Source organism: Symphalangus syndactylus, chromosome 7 (genome assembly GCF_028878055.3).
Source record: "Symphalangus syndactylus isolate Jambi chromosome 7, NHGRI_mSymSyn1-v2.1_pri, whole genome shotgun sequence".
Classification (NCBI taxonomy): Eukaryota; Metazoa; Chordata; class Mammalia; order Primates; family Hylobatidae; genus Symphalangus; species Symphalangus syndactylus.
The window spans coordinates 71437168-71462361 of record NC_072429.2 but is presented as its reverse complement, the minus strand read 5'-3'; the positions used below and the strand labels follow the sequence as shown (position 1 = coordinate 71462361).

General features: G+C 42.8%; 1 protein-coding gene across 1 annotated transcript in view; it reads left to right on the top strand.

Moving 5' to 3' along the window:
• Positions 1–24788, top strand: part of SBSPON (somatomedin B and thrombospondin type 1 domain containing) — a 28071-nt gene extending 3283 nt beyond the window's left edge. The window contains exons 2-5 of the mRNA XM_055286505.2: positions 9078–9272; positions 17259–17349; positions 19141–19317; positions 21987–24788. Coding sequence (XP_055142480.1) covers positions 9078–9272; positions 17259–17349; positions 19141–19317; positions 21987–22104 — 581 coding nt within the window. The 3' untranslated portion in view covers positions 22105–24788. The remainder of the gene's footprint in view (positions 1–9077; positions 9273–17258; positions 17350–19140; positions 19318–21986) is intronic.
• Positions 24789–25194: the final 406 nt, after the last annotated feature.

The following is a 25194-nucleotide window of genomic DNA, read 5'->3' as shown; positions in this document are numbered from 1 at the left end:
AAAAAAATGGGGGCAGGGGAGATGAAACCACTGTGTGGGACTGTGGAGTTGACAGAAGGAGGCGACGCCTGGCAAGCCCAGAGCACTGCACCTGGTATGTGGTAGACATTTAGGTAGCAAATGTGCTGTTGGTTGGCTCTTAGCACTGGCGGACAGCGGAGAATGTTTTATTTGATTAAATATTTACATCATAATTTTCTGACAACATATTGCTGTAATTTGTATTCGTTAATATTAAATCATAAGTACATTTTATTCAACTCACACCATGTGCCAGATACTTAATACTTTGTCTCATTTAATCCTCCCAACAATTTTTTTTTTTTTTTTTTTTTTTTTTTTTTTTTTTTTTTTTTTTTTTTCCTGAGACGGAGTCTCATTCACTCTATCACCCAGGCTGGAGTACAGTGGTGTGATCTTGGCTCATTGCAACCCCCGCCTCCCAGGTTCAAGCGATTCTCCTGCCTCAGCTTCCTGAGTAGCTGGGATTACAGGCACCTGCCACCATGCCTGGCTAATTTTTTTGTACTTTTAGTAGAAACAAGGTTTCACCATGTTGGCCAGGCTGGTTTCAATCTCCTGACCTCAAGTGATCCACCTGCCTTGGCCTCCCAAAGTGTTAGGATTACAGGTGTGAGCTGCCATGCCTGGCCATCCTAACAATTGTTAAGAAAGGCAGGTCAGGTCCACAAACCCATATGACAATCCCAATCTAAAAAGTGCTAACATTTTAAAGCTTTTTCGTAACTCATCTGGTGGCAAAAATCTCACCTGACTTGCACTGATAGAAGGATATTGATAATCTTTGTTTATATTTTGCCTCAAAAATATTAATATATTTTGCAAGGATCTGCTCCAGACCCTGCTGAGGAGAGGGGGACACCCCAAATAAGGTACATAGACTGTATTCCCTTTCTAAGATCCAGGAAGTCCTGAGTACTGAGACTGAACTGCCTCAAGCATTTGGGAAAAGAACCTGGTGACCTATACTAGCATTTTTACAGACAGAACAGCTAAGGCTTTCCAAGGGTTTCCATTACTCAAGCTAACACCAATGAGCAGAGCTGAGATCTGAAGTGCCTGATTTCAGACTGCCAATTGCCACATATATTTGCCAATTTATGGCTATTACTTATTCCTAGAAAAATCAGGTTTCAGCATCTTAGAACCCCCACTCTATACTCATAGAACCATTCTGCCTCTTAGACTCTCTTCTTTTCTCTCTCTCTTTTTCTTTTGGAGATGGGATCTAATTCTGTCGCCTAGGCTGGAGTGCAGTGGCGTGATCTCAGCTCATTGCAACCTCCACACTTCTGCTTCACAGGCTCAAGTCCATCTTCCCACCTTAGCTCCCTGAGTAGCTGGGACTACAGACATGTGCTGCCAAGCCTGGCTATTTTTTGTGGAGATGAAGTTTCCCCATGTTGCCCAAGCTGGTCTCCAATTCCTAGGCTCAAGCAATCTGCCTGCCTTGGCCTCCCAACATGCTGGGATTACAGGTGTGAGCCGGGATGCCTGGCCCTCTTTTCCTTCTTACCCATTATTTTACCTATTGTTGCTGCCTAAAGCCTTTTTTGAGTGATATTACATTCAATGTGAATGGAAAATGTAACTGAGTCAGTGTAACTAAGCATGCTTTACTTCTATTCCTTCTGATTTTTTCATCTTGATAAATGCATTATTATTGTTATTATGTGGCTAAGAGATGAAATACTGGCATTTCTTTTTCTAAGTAAAAAGACTTTTTTTCTCATGTAAAAACTAAAATGTTATTGAATCTATACAGTTACTAAACTGTCAAAGACATCTGTTCTGGAATGATCTCAGGAAATCTCCTTATGATGATGGCGTGAGTTTCAACACCAAGGGAGCATCACAGCTCCCTTCCCACCTCCACTAAAAAAGGGATGGAAAATTCTCCACTGGCTGTGCCTTACCAGGGATGGGGAAAAGTAGAGTAGGGGAACAGATCCAAGTTACCCTGCCCTGGAAGAACTTCTTGGAAAACTTGCTTATGAGGTGGATAACACCCCAATCTCTAATTCTCCAGCCGAGTTCCTAGAATTTGCATTTTCTAAGATCATAGAACAGTAGTTGCATTAGATCATTGATTGGCAGCTTAAGGAGAGGGTAATAATTAACCCAAGTGAAGCAGGACAAATATTGAATAGCCTATATGGGCTGGTGTCTCCTCCTAGATTTATGGAGAGTCTAGGAAACAAACTAGCCAGAGCCTGATGACATCATATCTGGAGGGAAAGAGGGACCATGCTTGAAAATATGGGCTCCAAACTCACCCAAAGGAAAGATGCCAGAGTCTACGATGATTTAGAGAGTTGAGGCTTTACAGGAGCCAGAACAGTCTGAGAGACATTGCCTTTGTCTTTGAAGAAAAAAAAATGAGTGGGGCCTGACTGGAGCCAGTATTCAAATGGACTTGACTTAGCAGAATTTGGCTGCAGCCCTGAGTGAGCAGTGAAGGAGGGTCAAGTTGTTAACACTTAACATTTACGCCATACCAGGCAATCTCCCAAGCACTTCACAGTTATTAACTTACTTGGATCCCACAACCCACTGATGTTATTCTTCATTTTGGTCTCATTTTACATACGAGGTAAGCAAGGCACAGACAGGTTAGGTAACTTGTCCAAAGTCACAACACTAATAACTGGTGTAGTGAGATTTGAACCCAGGTCATCCAGATCCAGAGCCCATACATCAAAACATGATGTTTTTCTGCCTCAGAGAAATGAGGTCTTATGAGAAGCAGTGTGCTTTGCGGGGGAGGCCCCACATAAACACCAGCAGAGTGAGCAAGGCTTCTCCCTCCATCTACTTGGGGCTCCTCGAGGGCAGAGTGTGTCTTGCCTGTTTTCATAAGCTCCAGTGGCTACCATGATGCCACTTAATAGTGTTTGTCAAAAGAATGTGAGCAGCTGTCCCACCCATCCCCACCAGGTAATGTTATCCATGGCTTCAGACCACACTGCCATCCAGGGTGTAGTCACGTTTCCTTTATAAGAGATTTTCCTTCCTTTACTATAAAATATATGTTTGTTGCAGAAAATTTGGAAAATACAGAAATGTGCAAAACAAGAAAACAACTCACCTGGAAACCTGTTACCCAGAAAGAAAAAGTACTATTATCTTTTTTATTCATATCATTTTTTCCCCTGGGTTACATAGTGTATAAAATTCTATTTATCAAATGACGCAGCCCATGTCATCTTGCTAGTACTTCAGGAACTAGTCCAGTAAATGTCTCAAAAGAAAAAAAAAACCCTTTGGGGGCCAGATAACATGGTTTCTGCAAGAGGGGGAGAAAAGTCTTGATCATTTTATTTGAGCTTTCTGAGGGAGTAATAGGCACTTGGGGAATGTAGTATCATTTGGCTTTCAGAGAAGCTTTGACAAGGTTCTGCTGAAAGAGGAACACACATGGAGAAAGAAAGGAAGATGATGGCCGGCCACGGTGGCTCATGCCTGTAATCCCAGTGCTTTGGGAGGCCGAGGTGGAAGGATCACCTGAAGTCAGGAGTTCGAGACCAGCCTGGCAAACATGGCAAAACCCCGTCTCTACTAGAAATACAAAAAATTAGCCAGGCATGGAGGTGCGCTCCTATAATCCCAGCTACTCGGGAGGCTGAAGCATGAGAATCGCTTGAACTCAGGAGGCGGAGGTTGCAGTGAGTCGAGATCGCGCCATTGCACTCCAGCGTGGGTGACAGAGCAAGACTCCGTCTCCAAAAAAAAAAAAAAAAAGAAAAGGGAGATGATATATATTTAAATTTGTGTCACTATGAGGTGTGCATGTGTGGGTGTTGGGGGATAATAGGGCTGTTTTATTTTTCTTCCACAGAATGTGAAGAAACAATAGCTATGCATAAATGGGTACTGCTGTGGGTACGGTGTAAGAACATTTCCTTAGGAATGATTAGGACTATTTGAACTTAACAATGTGAGGGAGAAAGCACTTGTTTGTGGGTGGCCTTAAACTTTTAGATGGCAAAAAGCCAATAGGCAGGGCTAGATTACAAAGGAGAGTGCTTGAGTGTCTGTGATTAACCAAGGAGACACCGCTACATGAAAACAAGAACAAGGCCTCACCTCGAAGAAAAAATAGTCCAAACTCTCTTTATAAAATGAATGGCTCTGGCTGTCAGCTCATTTTGTTGCTCTCTGTGTGCATGTATTTGACATCACCTAGAAAAGCATTTAAAAATATATATATATTTATTTAAAAGCATTTATTTAAAGCATTTAAATATATATATAATATATATATATTTTTAAATGACCCTTTGGTACCTAAAGGCTGAGAATAGGGTGTCTTTCTCTGGCTGGCACAACTCCTTGAGCTGCGAACAGACCTGGAGAAAGTCCAGTGGTAACTCCTAGATGAGAAGTGCCTAGAAAGATGGGTCCAAAAGTGGCAGACATGACCTTGAAGAGTCTGGCTGGGAGGAAAGGAGACCTCCCCAAACCACGAGTGGCACAGACCATGTCAGACCATGAGTGGCACAGAAAAGGTAAGCATAGATTTTTTTTTTTCACCATATTCTGAAATTCTTGAGTGAGGGAAATTTGAATCAAATGAAAGGAAATGCCATTTTGTGCCACAGATAATAAAAGTAAAGAAGCTTGTTACTTTCAAATGTGGTCCTGGCAGGAGATATAAATAGATCAGAATGGATCTAAAGGACTTGCAGCTGCCAGGAGAAGCTTGGACCTACCTGATCTTAAGGCACAGAAAACAATGCTCCTTCCGATGGGCACCCTTGGGGCCATTGCTGCCAGGAGAGCCCAAACCCTGGGCCAGGCTAAGAATTCCCATGGTGTTGGCTGTGGGGGCTTCTGATTCGCTCATCTCCTCTTCCACCCCACTTCCTTCCTTTGCTGGAGCCTCCATCAGTGCTTTGGCTTCTAACTAATGATATGAGCAGATCAGAGTCTGTTTCTTTTCTTTCTTTCTTTTTTTTTTTTTTTTTTTGAGACGGAGTCTTGCTCTGTCGCCCAGGCTGGAGTGCAGTGGCGCAATCTCGGCTCACTGCAAGCTCCGCCCCCCGGGTTCACGCCATTCTCCTGCCTCAGCCTCTCCGAGTAGCTGGGACTACAGGCGCCCGCCACCACGCCCGGCTAATTTTTTGTATTTTTAGTAGAGACGGGGTTTCACCGTGGTCTCGATCTCCTGACCTCGTGATCCGCCCGCCTCGGCCTCCCAAAGTGCTGGGATTACAAGCGTGAGCCACCGCGCCCAGCCCAGAGTCTGTTTCAATGTAGAACATTATCTAGGGAGGAGGGGAAACATGCCCAATGCCATTTCATTCATTCATTCAATGAATATTATTAAGCACCTACCATGTGCCAAGCACCAGGAATGAAATAAAAAACTATCATGATCCTCAGGGGCATCAATAATAAACACAACAAATGAATATGTAATTATGAATTATGGCAATGCTACAAGGCAAGGAACACCAAGCTCTGAGAGGAAATAAGTGTGTGTGTGTGTGTGTGTGTGTGTGTGTCTGTGTGTGTGTGTCTGTGTAGTGGGGCTGGGCGAAGACTAGAAAAAGCTGGCCAGAAAAAGACTCCCTGAAGAGGAAGTAGGTAGTCTGGGAATTAAAGGGTGAGTGGGACCCAGCCATGCCCAGTGTGGGGAGAATATTCCCAGCAGAGTAAAAATGCGTACAAGGGTCCCAGTGTGGGAAAGAGCTTGGTGTGTTCAAGGGGTAAATAGGCCCATGTGGCTGAACTTGGAGCAGAGGTGGGCGGAGAAGTGCAGGTGGAAGTGGAAGGTCAGGCAGAGGCCAGGTCACACAGGAACAGAATCTTGTAGGTCACAGCAGGGAGTTCGGATGTCAGATGAAATCCCAAGGAAATGAGGGAGTCTAAGTCATTTATTCTTTTTAAAAATTAGTGATACATCTTTTAAAGTAATTGTACTTGGACGTGACTGGCTATCTCCATTAGGGCTGTGAAAATGTGCTGCACTCTTGTGTGTGATTCATTACTGAGATATATAACTTATTCTCGTTTGGCTGTGGTAGGAATCTCTGATAACTGGAAAGGTCTTGAGAAAGGGGGACCAGTTGGTAAGTGGGCAAGGACTTGATAATTTCTTTCACTCTAAATCTACATCCATTATCTCACTCTCCAATGAGCTGAGAGCCAGGGGTGCCCACCAGGCCTTCAGCAGAGCTTTTAGCTTTTTTTATTTTCTGTCTGTGCTTGCTTCTGTCTCCCTCTCTGACTCTGTTCTCAACTCCTGTATGGTGCTTGAGATCACCTCACAAATAAATTACTTGCATTTAAATCCATGTCTCACGGGCTGCTTCTGGGGAGACCCAACCTGAATATTAGCTTGAGTTTAAACAAAGAAGAAAAGAAAAGAGCAAGCTTTCCGAGCTTCCTGGCATCCATTAAATCTAGGCTTTCTTCTCCTAAAAGGGGTGGATGATGTCATCAAATCCTAACTCTGAAGCAACTGAGAAGCTGTGACAAACTTGGAGTCAAAGGCCACCATGCCGCTCCTAGGTGCCACAGTCTGTCGGCTCCATTAACAGCTGGTGAAACTCAAGTGAAGATCGAGAAGGCCAGATTGTAAAAAGAATATTTTGATATGCTGTGAATAGATGTGAATTAGATAAGCTAGTGCAAAAGGGGATACGAATACTATTGGAATCATCCAAAAGGAAATCTGTGTCAGGCAGCAGTAATAAATGACTTGTAATAAATCTGTCAGAGGTTTCCGTACTTCCCCTAACCTCCATGACCAAAGATCTCTTGTGATCTATGATGGCTTGCAATCCAAATAATCAAAAGTTCACAAGCTAACCAAGAATAGAATCTTTGGTGCAGAATAGAAATAAATACTTCTTAATTTATTTAATCTTCTGACGCAAAATATTTTGTGAAACACCTTTTTATTCCTATAATTCTGATTGAGTGTTTTTTATTTTGTCTCATAATGAAGCTATTGAGATGTCATTGTTCTGGATCCTACAACTTTCTGATTCTCTTTATGGAGCTTTTAAAATCATGGATTGGAAAAACAGGATATAGTGTTTTGCTAGGGACAAACTTTAACGAATAGGAACAACTTGATGCAATGATTGATTCTGTAATTTTGAGGACTTCAACTGTGAGACCAAACCAAATACAAGAAGCAAATACTAGACAAGAGATACATATGACGATGGAATCCTGGGAGGCTGAGTTCAGTCAGAAAACCCTCTCCAGTGTCATCTTTTACCATAAGGACCAAGTCTAATTCAAGGCCATATTACTAAGTTGTGAGTTAATGCTATGGCAAAAGTGTATTTTATAGTGATGTCCAGATGTTAATATTTGAAACAAGTGCATTCTTTTGTATGCAATATTAAGTATTGTTCAAGCCCAACACATCACAGCAGGACTAGCTAGACTCAAGGCTGAAGGTGGAAGAAAAGAGGTATTGAAATAATGAAGGATAGAAGGAGTCCTTCTCAATCAGCTCGCAGCCTAGGGGATCTCTTTAAATGCTTTTTGGTTCGATGGGCCAATGAAATTATGAAATCATGAAAATAAAAAGGACAGGGCTAACAAGAGCCAACAAAAGCAGGAAGTGACCTGTTAGTGTTTTTCCGAAAGATGTATGCGTGGCAGATATTGGGAATGAACTGTAACATGGCTTATTCTGGCTTCTTTAGGTAGTTGACATGTGATACCTGTGGGCATTTAGTTGATGAATGAAAGCGTGTTTTAAACTAGTATGGAAATTTTAAAATTACTGACATGTTTATGTTGCATGAGACCCTTTTTATGTTGGGGGTAGCTATGCGCTGCCAAATCACATGTCCTCCAAAAACCATGAGTGCAGAAGTTCAAGTCAAGCTTTCAAAGAAGTCAGAGTGCTAATTCTTGTGGGAAACACTATGAATTGGAAAGTGTGAGGATGATAGGAAAGTGGATCACACTTCAAGGGGAAAAAAATGTTTGGCATCTAGGTCATGGGCATGTCTTCTGTCTTCTAGTTCTTTCCTTTTCTTATATTTAATTTTAAATCCTGAAATAATTCAATTTAAAAGCTGATTACAGTCTGAGACACATTAGAACTTTCAATGAGAAAGTTAAATGTGATGCCATATTGATTTTATGGTCATGGTGAGGAAACTGCATTTTTAAATTACATCTTCAGATTTGGTAAGTGGACTTTACAATCAAGGAAGGAGAATGGCTTTAGTTGTCCATCAGGGGAATCCCAGTACGTATTGCTGGACTCCAGGGAGCAGCCCAGTGCACGGCTGTCTGCTGAGAAACCAGCTGAGCCCCACGCCGACCAGATCGTGTGGAAAAGCATAGACCAACAGCACAAAGAAGACTCCAGGGCCAGATTCTTGGCCTGACTCTGCCTCTTCATGTGTGACCGTGAATACTCTTTACCTCTCTGGGCTCCGGTGGCTCATCTCTAAACTCCAGCCCTCATAGTTCATGAGTCTACAAGCCATGGAGAAAGAAAATAGAATAAACAGGAGAAGCTTAAAGTATAGGGGTCCCTGTGCATGGCCCTAAGCCCTGTTTCTTATGAAGACACATTTGCTGAGAAGAATTGACCTGGGTACGTGATGGGATTGTTGGTGGGTGAAGTACATTTTCTTTTTCATACTTTTTGTTTATGTTGTCTATGATGAGAATGTCTTGTTATAATAAAAATGTTATGGGCAGGGGCAGATAAAGTTAATATCAAGGAAAAACAAAAGCAAATATCTGATCTCAGCCCAGGGAGTATGAGAAATTCCCCTGAAAGCATCCTTCTCATCTCCTTAGGTGTGTTTCCCTGGGTCAGACCCACATTTAGGATCCCAGGGTATCCAGCTGCTTCTAAGGGGTACCAGGTTATCAATTCACCATCAGGGTGGGCAGATGGAGTCAGTGTCAACTGGGACCTGCTGAGGCTTTGTGTGTGTCTCCTGATACAGGGCCTGGAGCCAGGCGAAGTTTACATGGGGCTAAACTCAGCTGTTTGTGTTGGCGGGAACAGCCTGGCAGCCTGGCCAGATTTACTCAGGTGAGCATCCTATTGTGCTGTTTTTCAGCTCGCCCGTGCTTTGTGGGGGAATGGAGCCCCTGGAGTGGTTGTGCAGACCAGTGCAAGCCTACAACCCGTGTGCGGAGGCGCTCGGTGCAGCAGGAGCCTCAGAACGGCGGGGCGCCCTGCCCACCCCTAGAAGAGAGAGCTGGCTGCCTGGAGTACTCCACCCCGCAGGGCCAGGACTGCGGGCACACCTATGGTACTGATGTTTTCATGGTTGCTGCCTCTGTTATCTGTGATGACTTTTTGACCACTTCATCCCATAAAAGGCCATATGCTGTGCAGGGAAAGTTCCATGCACCGCAGGGAGTGGGATGGGCCAGGCTGCCCAAAGTAGATAGGAAGCTCAGGAAATGCTTAATAAAGGAATTATGGCCAGCTGTGCAAATGCCTCCCTTTCCCTCACTTCCCTTGGTGTGTTTTATAATCCGATGGCCCATTCTCATTGTGCATGGACTCAGTAATGAAATAAACCGCATGCTTGTGGTTTTGAGTGAACTCAATCAAACTGGTGATAAAGGACTTTAGATAGGAGGATGACATTTCACACGGCACAGTAAGTGTCCAGGAAGTATAATGCTATTTCACCTTCCACTGCAATTCTTGTTTCATTATGCACACTCACACATGTGGGAAAATCGTGGAAAAATCACAGAATTCTAAACAATGATAAAGTGATTCTTTTATTATTATTATTTATTATTATTATTTTTGAGACAGAGTCTCGCTCTGTCACCCAGGCTGGAGGGCAGTGGCATGATCTCGGCTCACTGCAAGCTCCGCCTCCCGGGTTCACACCATTCTTCTGCCTCAGCCTCCCGAGTAGCTGGGACTACAGGCGCCTGCCACCATGCCCGGCTAATTTTTTGTATATTTTAGTAGAGACGGAGTTTCACTGTGTTAGCCAGGATGGTCTCAATCTCCTGACCTCGTGATCCGCCCGCCTCAGCCTCCCAAAGTGCTGGGATTACAGGCATGAGTCACTGCACCTGGCCTTTTATTATTATTTTTTAATGATTCGTTTTACCTGCCTCTCCTCTCAAGACTGGATTGGGGCTAATGTAATTTGAAAAGATCACTCTGGTTTTGGAGTGGCCAATAGAGGGGCCAGGAATCGGCTCATTAATGAGCCAGAGACCATACAAGGCTCACAGAGAAATAAATGAAAAAGCTGATGTGTTGATCTGCATTGAATCCAATAGGGCAAAACACTGGCTTCTCAGGATAGCAAAAACCCTATGTTTCTCATAGGAATGTGGATATTTCATGTCAACACAATCCTTGTCAAGCCATTTTGTTCCTTCTTTTTTTCCACACACAAATATTTATTGAGAGTCTACTTGATGCCAGGTGCTGGGCTGGCACTGGGGTCACGATGGTGAGAAAAGTTGATGTGGAGCCTGCTGTCAGGTAGATCACAGCCTAGTGAGAGGGGTGCAATCATCAGATAATCCAGGGAATTAATGGATTTACAGCTGCAGTAATTGGTGCAGCTGGTAGCAAACGAGTGAGAGGTGCAGGGAGCTCTCAGCGGGTGTAGTCAGGTGATTCCCCTCAGTCTCGTGGGGGAGGAGGAGGACGGGCTTTCCTGGAGATGGGGCTGAGGTATGCCTGCCAGGCAGGCAGACTAGTGTGGTTAAACCTGATGGCCAGGTGTAGAGGGTTTGAGGGATTTGGGAGCTGATCAAGGGAAAAGCTATATCCATGAGAGGCAGTGGCACAGCGAACTTTACTGGGCAGTGCTTGGACAGGGCTGCATGAGAGGGGACGTCCTCACAGCATGAGACTGTTCAGAGGCTTATGGTCGGCTGTGGAGGAGGGCACAGCAACTCCTGGGGGAGAGGGAGATTGGAAAGGGGCCTTAAATGTCAAGGTGAGGTCATCCAGCAGCACGGTGGGGAGTCTTTTGGTCTGAGACCTCAGAAGGGCAGCAGCATCTTGGGGTCTGATAACACAAGGCCTATCAGTGGCCAACAGATGCTGGGTATAGTTTCACAGGTGTGCAGGCAGGCAGGCCCTAAGTGGTTAAAAATCTGCCTGTTTGGCTATTTAAAAACAGTTGCATGTATTAAAAATTTGAGTTTTGTGCCAGCATGTTTGTGAGCTAAAGGGTCTCAGCCTAGGGTGAGGAATAAGCATCTTTGGCTCTTTTATGTAACATAGGGGAGTACAAGGCCCGCATGTGATTGGCAAAGGAAGGTCGGCGTGTGGGGCGCACAGAGAACACCCTATTTGGGATTCTGGGCTTTATCTTAAGAGCCATTGGGGTGTTCTTTGCAGGGGAGAAGATCACTCTGGTAGTGGAGTGGCAAATGGAAGGGCCAGAGTGTTGTTACCCCATTGATATGGCGGTCATATTAAGGTCACAGGGAGGTCATTCAGTGCTTCAGACGTGGTTGCTCACAGACACAGCTGTAGAACAAAATTACGCTCAGTCACTTTGCAGAGACACTACACAAACTGCTCGGGGAGGAAGACACTGTAGGACATTATGGATGTTTTTGGTGGTTCTTAAAAGCTAGTGCGAACCTATCTGGAAAAGCAGCCCACCTACTCCTGTGCCGTGCCTCACTGCTAGAGGGTTCCTTCAGCACATCAGGCTCTTCAGTGGGGCACCAGGCTGTCGCACTCCCCTTCCCAGCCCTGGGTCTCTACACCAGGACAATGCAGGAAGTTGTTTGCGACTGTGTCTTAACATATCTGTACTGAACAGCCTCCTTCCCTATTATCATAAAATAAAAGATGTCAGCTTGGGAAGAGAGGAGAAATCTCTACTTAAGGTAGGGCAGCTGGCATTTGCAGTCCTGACTTTGGTCCCCAGCATTCCCCTCCTGTTGGGGATGTCTTGGCGATTATTACTCCTGTCACAGACTAGTTGGGGAAGACAGGACCCCTCCAACAACCCTGTCTGGTGATTCCTAATGCATGATCCTGGACCAGCAGCATCAGGATCTGTTTCCTCAGCCCCACCCAGACCCATGGGATCATAATCCCTGCATGTGGGCCCAGCACTCTGCATTCTAGCAAGGCTTCCAGGGGCTTCAGATGCTCACTGGAGTTTGAGAGCCACTGCTATAGCCCAAGCGTGACAGACACTCCTCTGTCATAGCTGGGTCACCTAAGCAGCAGTTTCCTGAAGGCAGAAGTTCCTAAAGCATATCCTCTTTTATTAGAATAGTTGCGCAAGTAAAGGGATTAGTAGGAAAATATGGGGTAAATCAGACAGTTTTCTCTACCAAAGAACTTTTCAGAGCCTTTATTATGTGGATGTGCATTTTCATTCTATAAGAGAGAGACAGAGAAAGGATTTGCAGTGTTTTCCCACTTAATTTGATTATATGACCCCCTTTTCTATGGAGCGTCCCACTAAAATCATTCATGTGCTGTGGAATGCTCTTTGGAAAATGATGGCTTACTAGAGGAAAACAAGAGGGACATGAGAGGCAATCACGTGAACATCCAATTTGGTGGATTGTCCATGGGCCCCATGTTTGGCTCCACGCACTATGCATTCACTTATGTGTTTCACTTAACACTCACTGAGCACCTCCTGTGTGTGCCAGCACTGTGCTAGGTTTTAGAGATCCAAACTTGATTAACAAACATATCATGGCTAAATAGAACTCACAATGGTGAGCTCTGGGATAGAAGGAAACACAGGTTGGTGTGGGAGCATGGAGAAGAAGCCCACACTCAACCTGGAGGCTCTCATCCTGCTGCATGGTCACCTGTGTCCCTGTTACTGCCTCCCACCCCCACCAGACTTCTTGTTTGCAGAGCAGGCGCCTTTGTGGCGTGGCACACGAATCCCTCACGTTTGCATAGCAGAGAGATCTTATAGACATCATTGGTTCAGCCTTCATAGCAACTCCGTGAAGGAGTGTATTCATTTTCTACGGCTGCTGCTACAGATTACCCCAAACTTAGTGGCTTAAAACAACACAGATTAGGCCGGGTGTGCTGGCTTATGCCTGTAATCCCAGCACTTTGGGAGGTCAAGGCGAGTGGATCACCTGAGGTCAGGAGTTCAAGACCAGCCTGACCAACATGGTGAAACCCCATCTTTACTAAAAATAAAAAATTAGCTGGGTGTGGTGGCATATACGTGTAATCTCACCTACTTGGGAGGCTGAGGCAGGAGAATTGCTTGAACCTGGGAGGTGGAGGTTGCAGTGAGCCAAGATTGTGCCATTGCACTCCAGCCTGGGCAACAAGAGTGAAACTCTGTCTCAAAAAAACAAAACAAAAACCCCACAGATTTATTATCTTACATTTCTGAAGATCAGAGTCTGATCTGGGTTTCCCCGGGCAAAAATGAAGGTGTCAGCCGGGCTACAGGCCTTTCTGGAGGCTCTAGTGGAGACTCCTCTTCCTTGCCTTTTCCACCTTCTAGAGGCTGCCCACATCCTTTCCTCACCGCCACCGTCCTCCATCCTCATAGCTAGCAACAGTGCATTTCTCTGTGCCTTTCTTCCGTTGACACATCTTTTTTTTCTTCTCTTTTCATATAAGATGGAGTCTCGCCCTGTTGCCCAGGCTGGAGTGCAGTGGTGCAATCATGGCTCACTGCAACCTCTGACTCCCAAGTTCAATCGATTCTCCTGCCACAGCCTCCCGAGTAGCTGGGATTACAGGTGCACGCCAACACGCCCGGCTAATTTTTGTATTTTTAGTAGAGATGGGGTTTCGCCATGCTGGCCAGGTTCTGACCAACTCTTTCTCTTAGGATCCTGTGATTACATTGGGTCCACCTGGAAAACCCAGGCTATGCTTCCTATTTTAAGGTCAGCTGAGCAGCAACCTTAATTCCACCTGTAACCTTAATTCCTTGTTCCCATGTAATACAACATATTCACAGGTTCTGGGGATCAGGACATGGACATTCTTCAGGGGCCACAATTCTGCCTCCACAGAGAGATAGGACAGAGTCCTTATCCTTGGTTTACACCTGAGGACATGGGAGTTCCGAGAGGTGACAGCACATGTGGAACTAAAACCTGGATCTCCCAGCCCTAAGTCTTATGGGATTTTCCCACCTCAATAGTGTTTTGCTATTAACTGTCATCATTACAGCTAGAATTGTAATTACAGATTCTTGTAACTAAGTAGAAATATAAATGCCCGTGAAGCTAGTGAAGGAAACATGATCCCTGAAGCTCTCTTATTAATGATCGAGTAGCTATTTTCTTTTTCCTGTTTCATTTAACGCATACCATGATTATATTTTTATTATAAAAACAAATTTAAAAAGCCACACTACTGAATGTGTTGCACATCATTGACAATTGTTTATATATATGTGTTTTCCTCCTAAAAGGAGATCAATGTGCATTATTATAAACCATATGCCTCTAGGTAGATATTATTTGTCAATTTTTCATTTTACTCTCTTCTGCACTATATCTACAGACCAGTGATCCCAGGCCTGCTTTTGTGACACCCCATTGTGTCAGAGGGCGTTATGAAATTCTCAAAGCAAATTTAATTTACTTTCATGTTCAAAGTAAGTATATGCAATGCCCTGCTTTTAGAACTGGAAGTTGTTGTAAAACCAAACAATGGTAGGCTGATAGAACGCCAGAAACATTGGCAAATCGCCTGTGAACAAAGAATATATTGCACTTGAATACTCTTGCCAGGAAGGGGAACTTAGATTTATTGGGGGCCTTTGTCCCAGGGATGCTGGGTTACGTGCTTCCGCACATTAGCAGAAGTGGGGAGGGAGGCAAAAACAATTTCTAAGTTATTTCATTACTTAAGTAATGAAAATTGAATTTGGGGGGTGTATTAAAAAGTGGTGCTGGTTCTGGGACCTCCAGGCAGTCTGGCTCGTGTGAGGAGGGGTCCTTGGCAATAGAATGTGCCACCATCAAGCCCAAGGCCTGGGGCCAGGACATGGAGGGGACAGCCCTGGGTACCTGGCTTGCTCTTAGGATGCACCCTAATCCCAAGAACATGAAACTGAGCTTGATAGAAAGTCCTAAAAAACAGATGGGCCAAGCTTGGTGGCAGATGCCTGTAATCCTAGCACTTTGGGAGGCTAAGGCAGAAGGATTGCTTGGGCCCCAGAAGACCCCCCTGGGCAACAGAGTGAGACTCCCATCTCTACCACAAACAGAAAATGGAAAACAAAAATGCAAACCCCCAAGCCCTCAGAAGATAGCTTCTGTGCTGGGTCCTTGCTTAGTCACTCACTATTTATTTTCCCTTCATTTAACCTCGGTGAGCCTCAGTTTTCTGATGAATGAAATTGGTATAACACCCTTTCACAAAGTTTTTGTGAAGGTTGGTAACACATGATGTGAAATTACTTTGTAAATGAGCAGGCTATACACATACCAGCGGCCATGGTACCCAGAGGGTGACCCTGCACCCACTGTGTGCCCTCCCTGGCCCCCCTACCTCTCTCATGGCCTGAGGTCACTCCAGATACAAGGGGCTAAAAGTTTCTCTTTTCCTTTCTTAAATCTGACTTCGCATAGAGCATAATGATTCGTGACAGAAAGGGAAAATAAAGCCAAATTTAAATAATTCATGGGAAAGATGCTGCAAACAGTACTGGAACTTTGTCATCTGTGTTGTTATAGAGGCAGTGGAGTGCCGCCCTGAGGAGTTTGATTTCGGAGACGCTGCCTGGCTGTGCTATATTTAGATGTGAGCCTTAAACACATTTCTTAACCTCTCTGTGCCACAATTTTCTCATCTGTGAAATGGGGAAATAATAGGATCTATCTCAAGAGGCTTGTGAGAATTAAATAAATTAATACATGAAAAGTGACTTAGAGTTGTCCCTGGAGCCATCTTGGCTGCAAGGCTCAGTATAGGAACAGAAGACTACAGGGAAGTAGGGCCTGTGTGTCTTGGCTGCAAGCCCATGACCTCATTCATTCACTCACTGGCCCATTTATTCCTTGCACAAATATTTATTGAGTGTGTAAATGTGTGAAGCTATAGTGATGGACAAGGCAAAACCCTGCCTTCCTCAAGATAAGTCCCGGAGACTGGAACCTGTAGGTGTTATTATAGCAACAAATGCCTCCCTAGAATTAGTGATGAGTTAGAGAGGAGACACACAAACACAATAGAATTAAAGTGAGCAGAGGCAGGAGGAAGGATTCTTGGTGCCATTTTTTTTTTCTCTGACCCAGAGCATCAGATTTGGGGTAGGGCTGTGGGGAGGAAGAGGGAAAAGAAGGGGACCACTGAAGACTTCCTTCCCTGAGCTGATGTGGGAACAACGCTGTGCAGGCTGGCACTGGGCAGCTGCATTGATACTATGTGGTGGGCAGAGCTTCCATGAACTTTTCCTGCTGTGGTTACCTGAGGCTTGGGGAAGACTCACCTTCTTTCCTCCTCTGCTTCTTCTGCCTTTTTCTTTTTGAGACGGAGTTTCATTCTTTTGCTCAGGCTGGAGTGCAGGGGCGCGATGTCGGCTCACTGAAACCTCCGCCTCCCGGGTTCAAGTGATTCTCCTGCCTCAGCCTCCTGAGTAGCTGGGATTACAGGCACTTGCCACCACGCCCGGCTAATTTTTGTATTTTTAGTAGAGACAGGGTTTTGCCGTGTTGGCCAGGCTGATCTTGAACTCCTGACCTCAGGTGATCCACCCACCATAGCCTCCCACACTGCTGGGATTACAGGCATGAGCCAACGCACTGGCTGCTTTTTTCCTTTCTCATTTTTTTCTCCCTTGGTTGTCTGTTTTCTCTCCTTCCATCCCCTTTTACTCTCTTTTGTCTTCTCTCTCTCTTCTTTCTTTGTTTCCTTTCTATTCTTTTATTATCTTATTTTTCCCTTTCTTTCTCTATTTCTCTTCCTTTCATTTTTAAAAACTTCCTCTTCTCTACATAATCTCTATTATCTCACTTTTTCCCTTGTTCCCCTTCTCACCCCCATCTTCCTTTCCTTCTGGTTTTTCCTCCTGGCCCCTCTCCTTCCTCTCACACAGTTTTATTACTGCAGACAAATGTGCTTGTCAAAGGCCTGCAGGCCCCCTCCCTACCCATCTGTGTGCACACACATCTTTATCGAATTTGTAACTTGGCCTCATTTCACACCTTGATGGTGTGCCGTAGCCCTGTGAGTTTAGGAATGGAGACCCTTAGACAGGTACAAAACCAAAATTGGGAAACGATGCTCTGAGTACTTTGGCTCCTTGAATTCAACAGAAATCTCCCTTTTCCAGTTCCCGCCTTTATAACTACCTCTGCATTCAACAAGGAGAGAACACGACAAGCTACGTCTCCACACTGGTCTACACACACAGAGGATGCTGGGTAATTTCGTGTTTGTTTGTTTGTTTAATCATGTTTTTCCAATTATATAGTCAAGTCAATGCAAGAGGGTCAACTTGGTTTATGTTTTTCCTGTTACTTGCTCTTTGACTTTGGCTAAAATATGGACTCTTCATCAGAGTTGGGAAAATACTTGTCCCCTCCTGGTTTTTGTGGGGCTATAAAGATGTATCTACCTCTCAGGTCCAATCTCCAACAAGAAACAAACTATATACAAATGAGATTATTTTATGAGCTTATTTTATCAATCATACTTAAGGATGCTTCTCTTACAGTCTTTATGGGACGTTAGACTTCAGCACCACCTCTGTTTGGTGAATTTGAAAGTGACATACACTTCAACTCAGAGGTTTCTTACAGAAACCTATTGGGACAGGCTGGAAGTCATCTTCACGCTCAGCTGAAATCCATTCTTCTGCCGTCAGATAAGGGATACCAGACAGCAGCACGCTCAGGTCCCCATACTGCCCTCACTAGCATAAGACCTTGAACAACTTGTTCCACCTCAGGTTTTTCTTCCTAAAAAATGAGACTGTTAATAACCTACCACATGAGGTTGGTATGAGCATTTAATGAGAAAATAACATTGAAGAGATGCCTGAGGCTCGGCCTGGTGGCTCATACCTGTAATCTCAGTGCCTTGGGAGGCTGGAGCAGGAGGATTGCTTGAGCCCAGGAGTTTGAGACCAGCCAGGGCAACATAGTGAGAAACCCATCTCTATGAAAAATAAATACTTTTTTAAAAAGAGATGTCTGGGCTTAGCTATCTGAAATTGATTGAAGCCACATTGTAGGATTTCTTACCTCAATAACTAAAGATACTTGTTACCTTTAGTTACTAATTAGCTGTACCTGTCATTCTTAAAGATCTTTAAAGCAGATTCTCCAAACACTTCCCATTTAACCTATTGCAACTCATAATTGTATGGGTAAGAAATTAGCCCATGGAACTGAAAATGCAACAAGTTTCTGTTACAATACTCAGTTTTTACTATGTCTTGTTTCCCTGAAGAATTGGAAAACTGCGCTGAAGTACAAATTTCTAAAATATTCCTCATGTCTGGATGTTCCCCTGGGCTTTCAGTGTCTAGTCACATATAATGTTAGAGTTTTCCGCAGCTCAGTTTAAGGTGACACTAACTTCTGTCAGAAAAGTATGACTCAGCCTCCCACTTCTGCTTTCACCTGCGATGCTCAGTGTAACTGTGATGATTGACTTCAAGTCAAAACTCATCATCATTACTCCAGACCATGAAAGTGAGGTGGGTGGAGAGAGTGGGGAAGATCCCGGGTACTTTTGTGGAGCAGAACAGCAGAGGTGCTGGCCTAGGTGTTAAGGGCTAGCCCTCATGGGCTCACATTTTAGGGTTCTCAGGCTCAAGCAAGTGCTTGTTCAAGTTACAGAATTCCTTTAGATCAGCAAAATTATCAAGGGCTGGGTTTCTACAAAAACCTGGACTTCTGTGCACAATTTAGTGATCTGATTAGACAGGATACAGGATATCCAAACTTCTGCACATTTATATTGCCCAGAGAGCTCAATGATGGACTGAAAAAAGGGCACAAAGGTTCTTTGTGATTATCAGTAGTATTTCACCGTGCTTCAGGGAATGAGAAACCTTAAAGGCGATTGACACGTAACTTGTGAAGATGTACTCACTACCTGCTCCAGTCGGCCAAATGCCCTTGGAGGTGACAGGCTTCCTAAGACTTTCTACAGCGTTAGGCCACTGCTCATTGCAGCAAGTGTCATTGTTACTTCTTTTGCTGTAGATACTGTATGGAGTTTAAGACAGAGTCCTTGACTCCTCACTGTGCTCTGGAAAACCGGCCCTTGACTAGATGGATGCAGTATCTCCGAGAGGGATACACGGTGTGTGTGGATTGTCAGCCTCCAGCTATGAACTCTGTGAGCCTTCGTTGTTCTGGAGATGGCCTGGACTCCGATGGGTAAGGAGGGAAATTAACTGAAGTACTTTTCTTGTCACTCATTCTGAGAAATCTGTCCTCTCCATGCCCGGACAGCTGACCAGTATGTAACATATCAAGGGATGACTGGGAAGTCAAAACATTAGGTGAGGAGGACCATCCTTCTGGCACTGCCAGGGTCCAGGGCTCCAGTTCCCACTATGGAACCCAAAGGCCCTATACACCAGCAGTGAATATGGGGTCCATTTGGATATTGGGGGCTGGGAGTGGTGGCTCGTGCCTGCAATCCCAGCACTTTGGGAGGCCGAGGCCGGTAGATTGCTTGAGCTCAGGAATTGGGACCAGCCTGGGCAACATGGTAAAACCCCATGTCTACAAAAAATAAAAAAATTAGCCTGGCATGGTGGCACATGCCTGTAGTCTCAGCTACTGGGGAGGATCACTTGAGCCCAGGAGGCGGAGGTTGCAGTGATCCGAGATTGCACCACTGCACTCTGGCATGGGTGATAGAGCCAGACTCTGTCTCCAGAAAAAAAAAAAAAAAAAAGGATATTGGAGTTTAGATCACATTCCCAAATGATCATCAAAAACCTCATCACTCCAAAGTGGTGTTCTGAAGATCACTAGAATCAGAATCTCGTGAGATGGAGATGTAAAATGTACAGATTCCTGAACCTCATTTCCGACTAACTGAATTGCACTTTGGAGGTGGATTTTTTAAAATGTCTTAGGTCAGGATCCGGAAAACTTTTTCTGTAAAGGACCAGAGAGTAGATATTTTTGGCTTTGTAGGCTGTGCGGTCTCTGTGACAACTCCTCAACTCTGACTTTGTAGCAGGAAAACAGTCACAGACACTATGCAAACCTTGGATTTGTTCTAACAAAACTTTATTTATGGACCCTAAAATTTGAATTTCATATAATTTTCATGTGTCACAAAATATCATTATTGTTTTGATTTTAACACTTTAAAACATAAAAATTATTCTTAACTCACAGTCCAGACACAAAGAAGGGGTAGGTTGGCTTTGGTCTCTACGGGGTCATAGTTTGGGGACCCCTGCCCAGGTAATTCATACTCACGGTGAAGTTTCAGAACTGTTGCTCAGTGGGGCTTCTTCATAAAACCCTGACTGAGACAGTGGCGGGGTCATCTTTGCAGTATAATAATCTTATATAAATCTGTAGATTTCCCTGAAATAATTGACTCCAAAAACATTTTACAGTCATGCACCTGTATCCCAGTTCTGCACTTATTTTAGTGTTTAAATTTGATAACACTATACAAAACTAAAAGAAGAGTCAACTTCATGCTGGGCAACTATTGGGCAAAGACTAATTTAGGTCACACATAGATTGTGGTTTTCAGTATGTCAGATGGAACTGGTAGAAATACAGATTAAAAGGTAAAATATGGGCCTTTCCAGTCAATTATTCCTGTAGAATGTTTTCATATTTAATAACTTCAATTTATGTTTATTAGTCACTAGTGCCTCATGGCCTCCATTGAGCACACCATATGAACAATAAAGTGGGTAAGGAATTTATATCAAATAGAAAATATTTACATAGTATTTTATTGAATACCTCATCCACGTTTTGATTTTAAATGAATTTATAATTTAATTTGTACCCATATAGTATTTAAACCCTGGCTGAGGTAGCAGTGACTTTAAAAATAATAATTTTAATAATCTGGCTTTGCTCTTTTCAGCTCTCTCATTGTTTTTTCATTATGAAATCAAAGAGTTGGAAAGCATTAAAAGAGATCATTTAGTTCAGACCTCCCAGTTTAAATACACGTAGAACAGTCAGCCATTTTCCTTTATGCAGCACTTGTGCTCAGATAGAACGGGAAAAGCAAATATAGTAACCCCAAGTTACTCTGTCAACATGAGGGTATCCTAAAGTAGCAATGAATTAAAACTTGCTTTGACAGAAACTAAACAAGGGAAACTGTCTGTGATCATTAAAAAAAAAAATTGGGGAACTGGGTGCAGTGGGTCATGTTTCTAATCCCAGCATGAGCCAGGAGGCTGAGACAGGGGGATCCCTTGCACCCAGGAGTTTGAGACCAGCTTGGCAACACAGTTAAACTCCATCTCTACAAATAATTTTTCTTTATAAAAATTAGACGTGGTGGCATGCACCTGTGGACCCAACCACCTTGGATGCTGGGGTGGGAGGACCGCTTGAGCCCAAGAGTTCGAGGCTGCAGTGTGCCATGATTGCACCACTGCACTGCAGCCTAAGCGGCAGAGGGAGACCCGGTCTCAAAAAAAAAAAAAAAAAAAAAAAAAGAGGAAGGAAGGAAGGAGATAACAGAGTTTTCAAGTACATTACAAATAATTTTTTTTTTTTTTTGAGACAGGGTTTCACTCTGTCACCTAGGCTGAAGTGCAGCGGTGAGATCATGGCTCACTGCAGCCTCCAACTCCTGGGCTCAAGCAATCCTCCTACCCCAGCCTCCCAAGACCATAGGCGTGTGCCACCATGTCTGGCTAACTAGAAAAAGAAAAAAAAAAAAAAAAAAAAAAAAAAAAAAAAAATATATATATATATAGTAGAGACGGGGTCTCACTATATTGCTAAGGCTGTGATCATATTTAACTCCGAGTTTTAATTCTGTAAATTAGACTTTTCTTTGGTATGCTTTTAGTGTAACTAACATTTTCGAAATATCGTTTCAGAAATCAGACTCTCCATTGGCAAGCAATTGGTAATCCTCGATGTCAAGGAACTTGGAAAAAAGTTCGGCGAGTAGACCAGTGTTCTTGTCCAGCTGTTCACAGTTTTATTTTTATATAGATGATGATATAAATATTTCCAAATGCATTTGTAAACATGCTAAATATTCTCAAGTCACGTTCAATGTTTCCTAAACCTTCAATTTTGGCCAAAGTCCCCAAACACATCATTGCCACACTCTGAAGTAGAGAAAGAAAATTTAGGGGCCAGTACAGGTCCTTTATTTTTATTTTAACTAAGCTGAAGACCCACTCAAAAAGCTCCTGTGGTTTTATGTTCTTGACCTTTCAACTGGAGTCCTCTCATTCAGCAGGTGGCCCGTGAGACACAGAATACATGTCTGTTTGCTAAAGTAAAATTACTGTAACTCAGTCCAATTATTGCTGATGGAAGTGTCATTTAAGGGGATCTATGTTTTGAATCTTGCAGTCTTTCTATTTTATAATCTTTTAAAAGTTTCTCACTTTAAAAAATGTATACAGGTATGCACATTCTACACATATATTTCCATATATTTAATATTCCATAAATTCTGAAATAATTTCAAGCAAATTATCACAAATAATTTTTCCACAAGGCAAATTATTTAAAATTTTAGTAAGCATTCTGTAACGAAAAACCAACAGCTATACTAAAAACATTTTTTGAAGAAGAAATTTTTTTTCGCTTAAGTGAAAGGATCAAATGCTCATTCTAGGTCAATGGGAGTTCTTTTAAATGTTATAATTTTCATGAAGAGAAATGTTGGCACCAGTGAATGAAACAATTGCTTTCATTCCAAAAATTCTACCACCATTTGCATCTAAGATTATTTCCAAGGCTTAAAGCCTGAAGCTGACTAAAATAATCTTTCAGAGTCCAACTTCAAGTTTAGTTGATGTAAGCTCACTATTTTTTTCCTGCCGCATGCATTTTCTAATGTTTGGGGTGGATGGTGTGTCGGTTATGGAAGGCATAGACGTCATTGTAGGTGCTATGATCTCACACATACACAAGGAAATGTTAGTCTCCTTATTTTATGATTGGAAAATCAATGACCTAGAGGCAAAATGGCATGTTTAAGGACCTGGGATGACAAGTCATTCTGCAGTCAGCCACAGAGCCAAATTTGGACTCCTCATCCGGGACTCCATGAAAAGCCTGACTTTGCCAAACACTGTGCTGGAAAAGCTAAGCCCCTTTCATTTTTGAAGTAAATTTTAAATTCAAGATATTTAGTTTAGAGAATTGAGTCTTGAGATGTAAACTACATGAGATTTCTTTGGTTTCAATTGAATAATATTCACTAACAAATGATTTACTAAAATACATATTTCTTGGTCCTTAAAATGTAATGACAGATTCATAACAGCAATAGGGATGGAAATTTACCCAATAATTAATAACACCGAGAGTAACAATATTTCTGACTGTATTTTCATTTAATTGTCAAAGTTGTTTTTGTGGAAAATTAAATTCTTCAGAAATTAATAATAAAACATGTGAGTCTCATCAAGGCTAGCAACTTTAAGTCAGTATTAACATTTTCATACTGTTTCTAACATTTATAAAGCTAGATTTTTGAAGCTACGTCTGGGTAATTTCCAATGTTACTTAAAAGTTTTTTTTTTTTTTTTTTGAGACAGAGTCTCGCTCTCTCGCCCAGTGCAGTGGCCCGATCTCGGCTCACTGCAAGCTCTGCCTCCCGGGTTCACGCCATTCTTCTGCCTCAGCCTCCCAAGTAGCTGGGACTACAGGCACCCGCCATCATGCCCGGCTAATTTTCTGTATTTTTTTTTAGTAGAGATGGAGTTTCACCATGTTAGCCAGGGTGGTCTCGATCTCCTGACCTCGTGATCCACCCGCCTCGGCCTCCCAAAGTGCTGGGATTACAAGCGTGAGCCACTGCGCCTGGCCTGTTACTTAAAATTTTTATACTAGTAAATAAACTTTTTGATCACATTCATAAAAGCTCTATATTTGTTTGACTAGAAAATAACCCAAATTTTCTGGACTAGTCAGAGAATGATAAAATTTCACCAGAAATAAAACAAAAAATCCTTCAGAATTGATAGGTATAGGTACAACGACTACTAATAGAAATAAAGCAATGGTGAATTTATAGTTCTGATATGTGTTATAACATTTAACATAATTGAGTTGTATAAAATAAATTTTTCACCTTATGCATTTAATTTTTGGTGGATGACCAGTAATTGCTTTCTTATTGAAGTTAAATTTTTGTTATTTCTATTCTTGAGAAAATTTTATGGGCTAGAGGAGTTAACTGTTGAATAAGTTTTGAAAAGCTTGTTATTAATTTTAGCAAAGCCCAAGGGAAATAGTTCAGAACTGAAACATGTAGTCCAAGTGATGAATGAAAAACCGAAAGTTTTTATTTTCAAAGTTAAAAATCAAAGTATATAAGACCTCTTGGCACTCTTTTTTAATAAGTACGTTAGTCTTAGGGCCCTATCCCCAGGCACTCTAAAAAGATTTACGAACTCTAGAATCCCTTAATAGACTGATTTTCAAAAGTGCTTGTGGAAAAGAATTTGAACAAAAATAAATACAGCCACCAGGAAAGAAGGGAAAAGAAGCAAGGGATAATGGCCATTTTTGAAGAGAAAAGTGAAAAACAAGTGAAGGAAAAAAAGAATAGAAAAAGGAATAAGGTGAACTATAATCACAGTATTCTTTTTAGAGTTTTGCTTTGATTTTTATTCGAGAATGTTACAATTAAGCATAAACCGCAACAGCAATAATTTAAAGTGTTTGGTTATCATCTGTCATAAAAATTTCAGTTAGCTATCTTTTCTAGATATGCACAAAAATGATGTTAATAAAACTGGTTCCTGCCCTCTAAGAATATTCTAGTGAAGGTTCATACAAACAACCACAGGTTGGCTTAGAAAACAAAGACCTGGGCCTTCTGAGGTCCAAGCAATCAGACAAAGAGCACCGTGAGGGAGAAGGTCACACTCTAGGTCAGGGTGACAGACAGACACACGTTTACCCTCTCTCCTTCCTCAGATCCCACTGAAGAGACACGATTCACAGAAGAGAGTAAGTCCACAGCAGATGAGAAGTGAGGTGGGCAGAATCAGCCCACAGATTTTGAATAATTTTTTTGAAGATTGAAAGCAAATGATAACCTACTGATAGATGAAC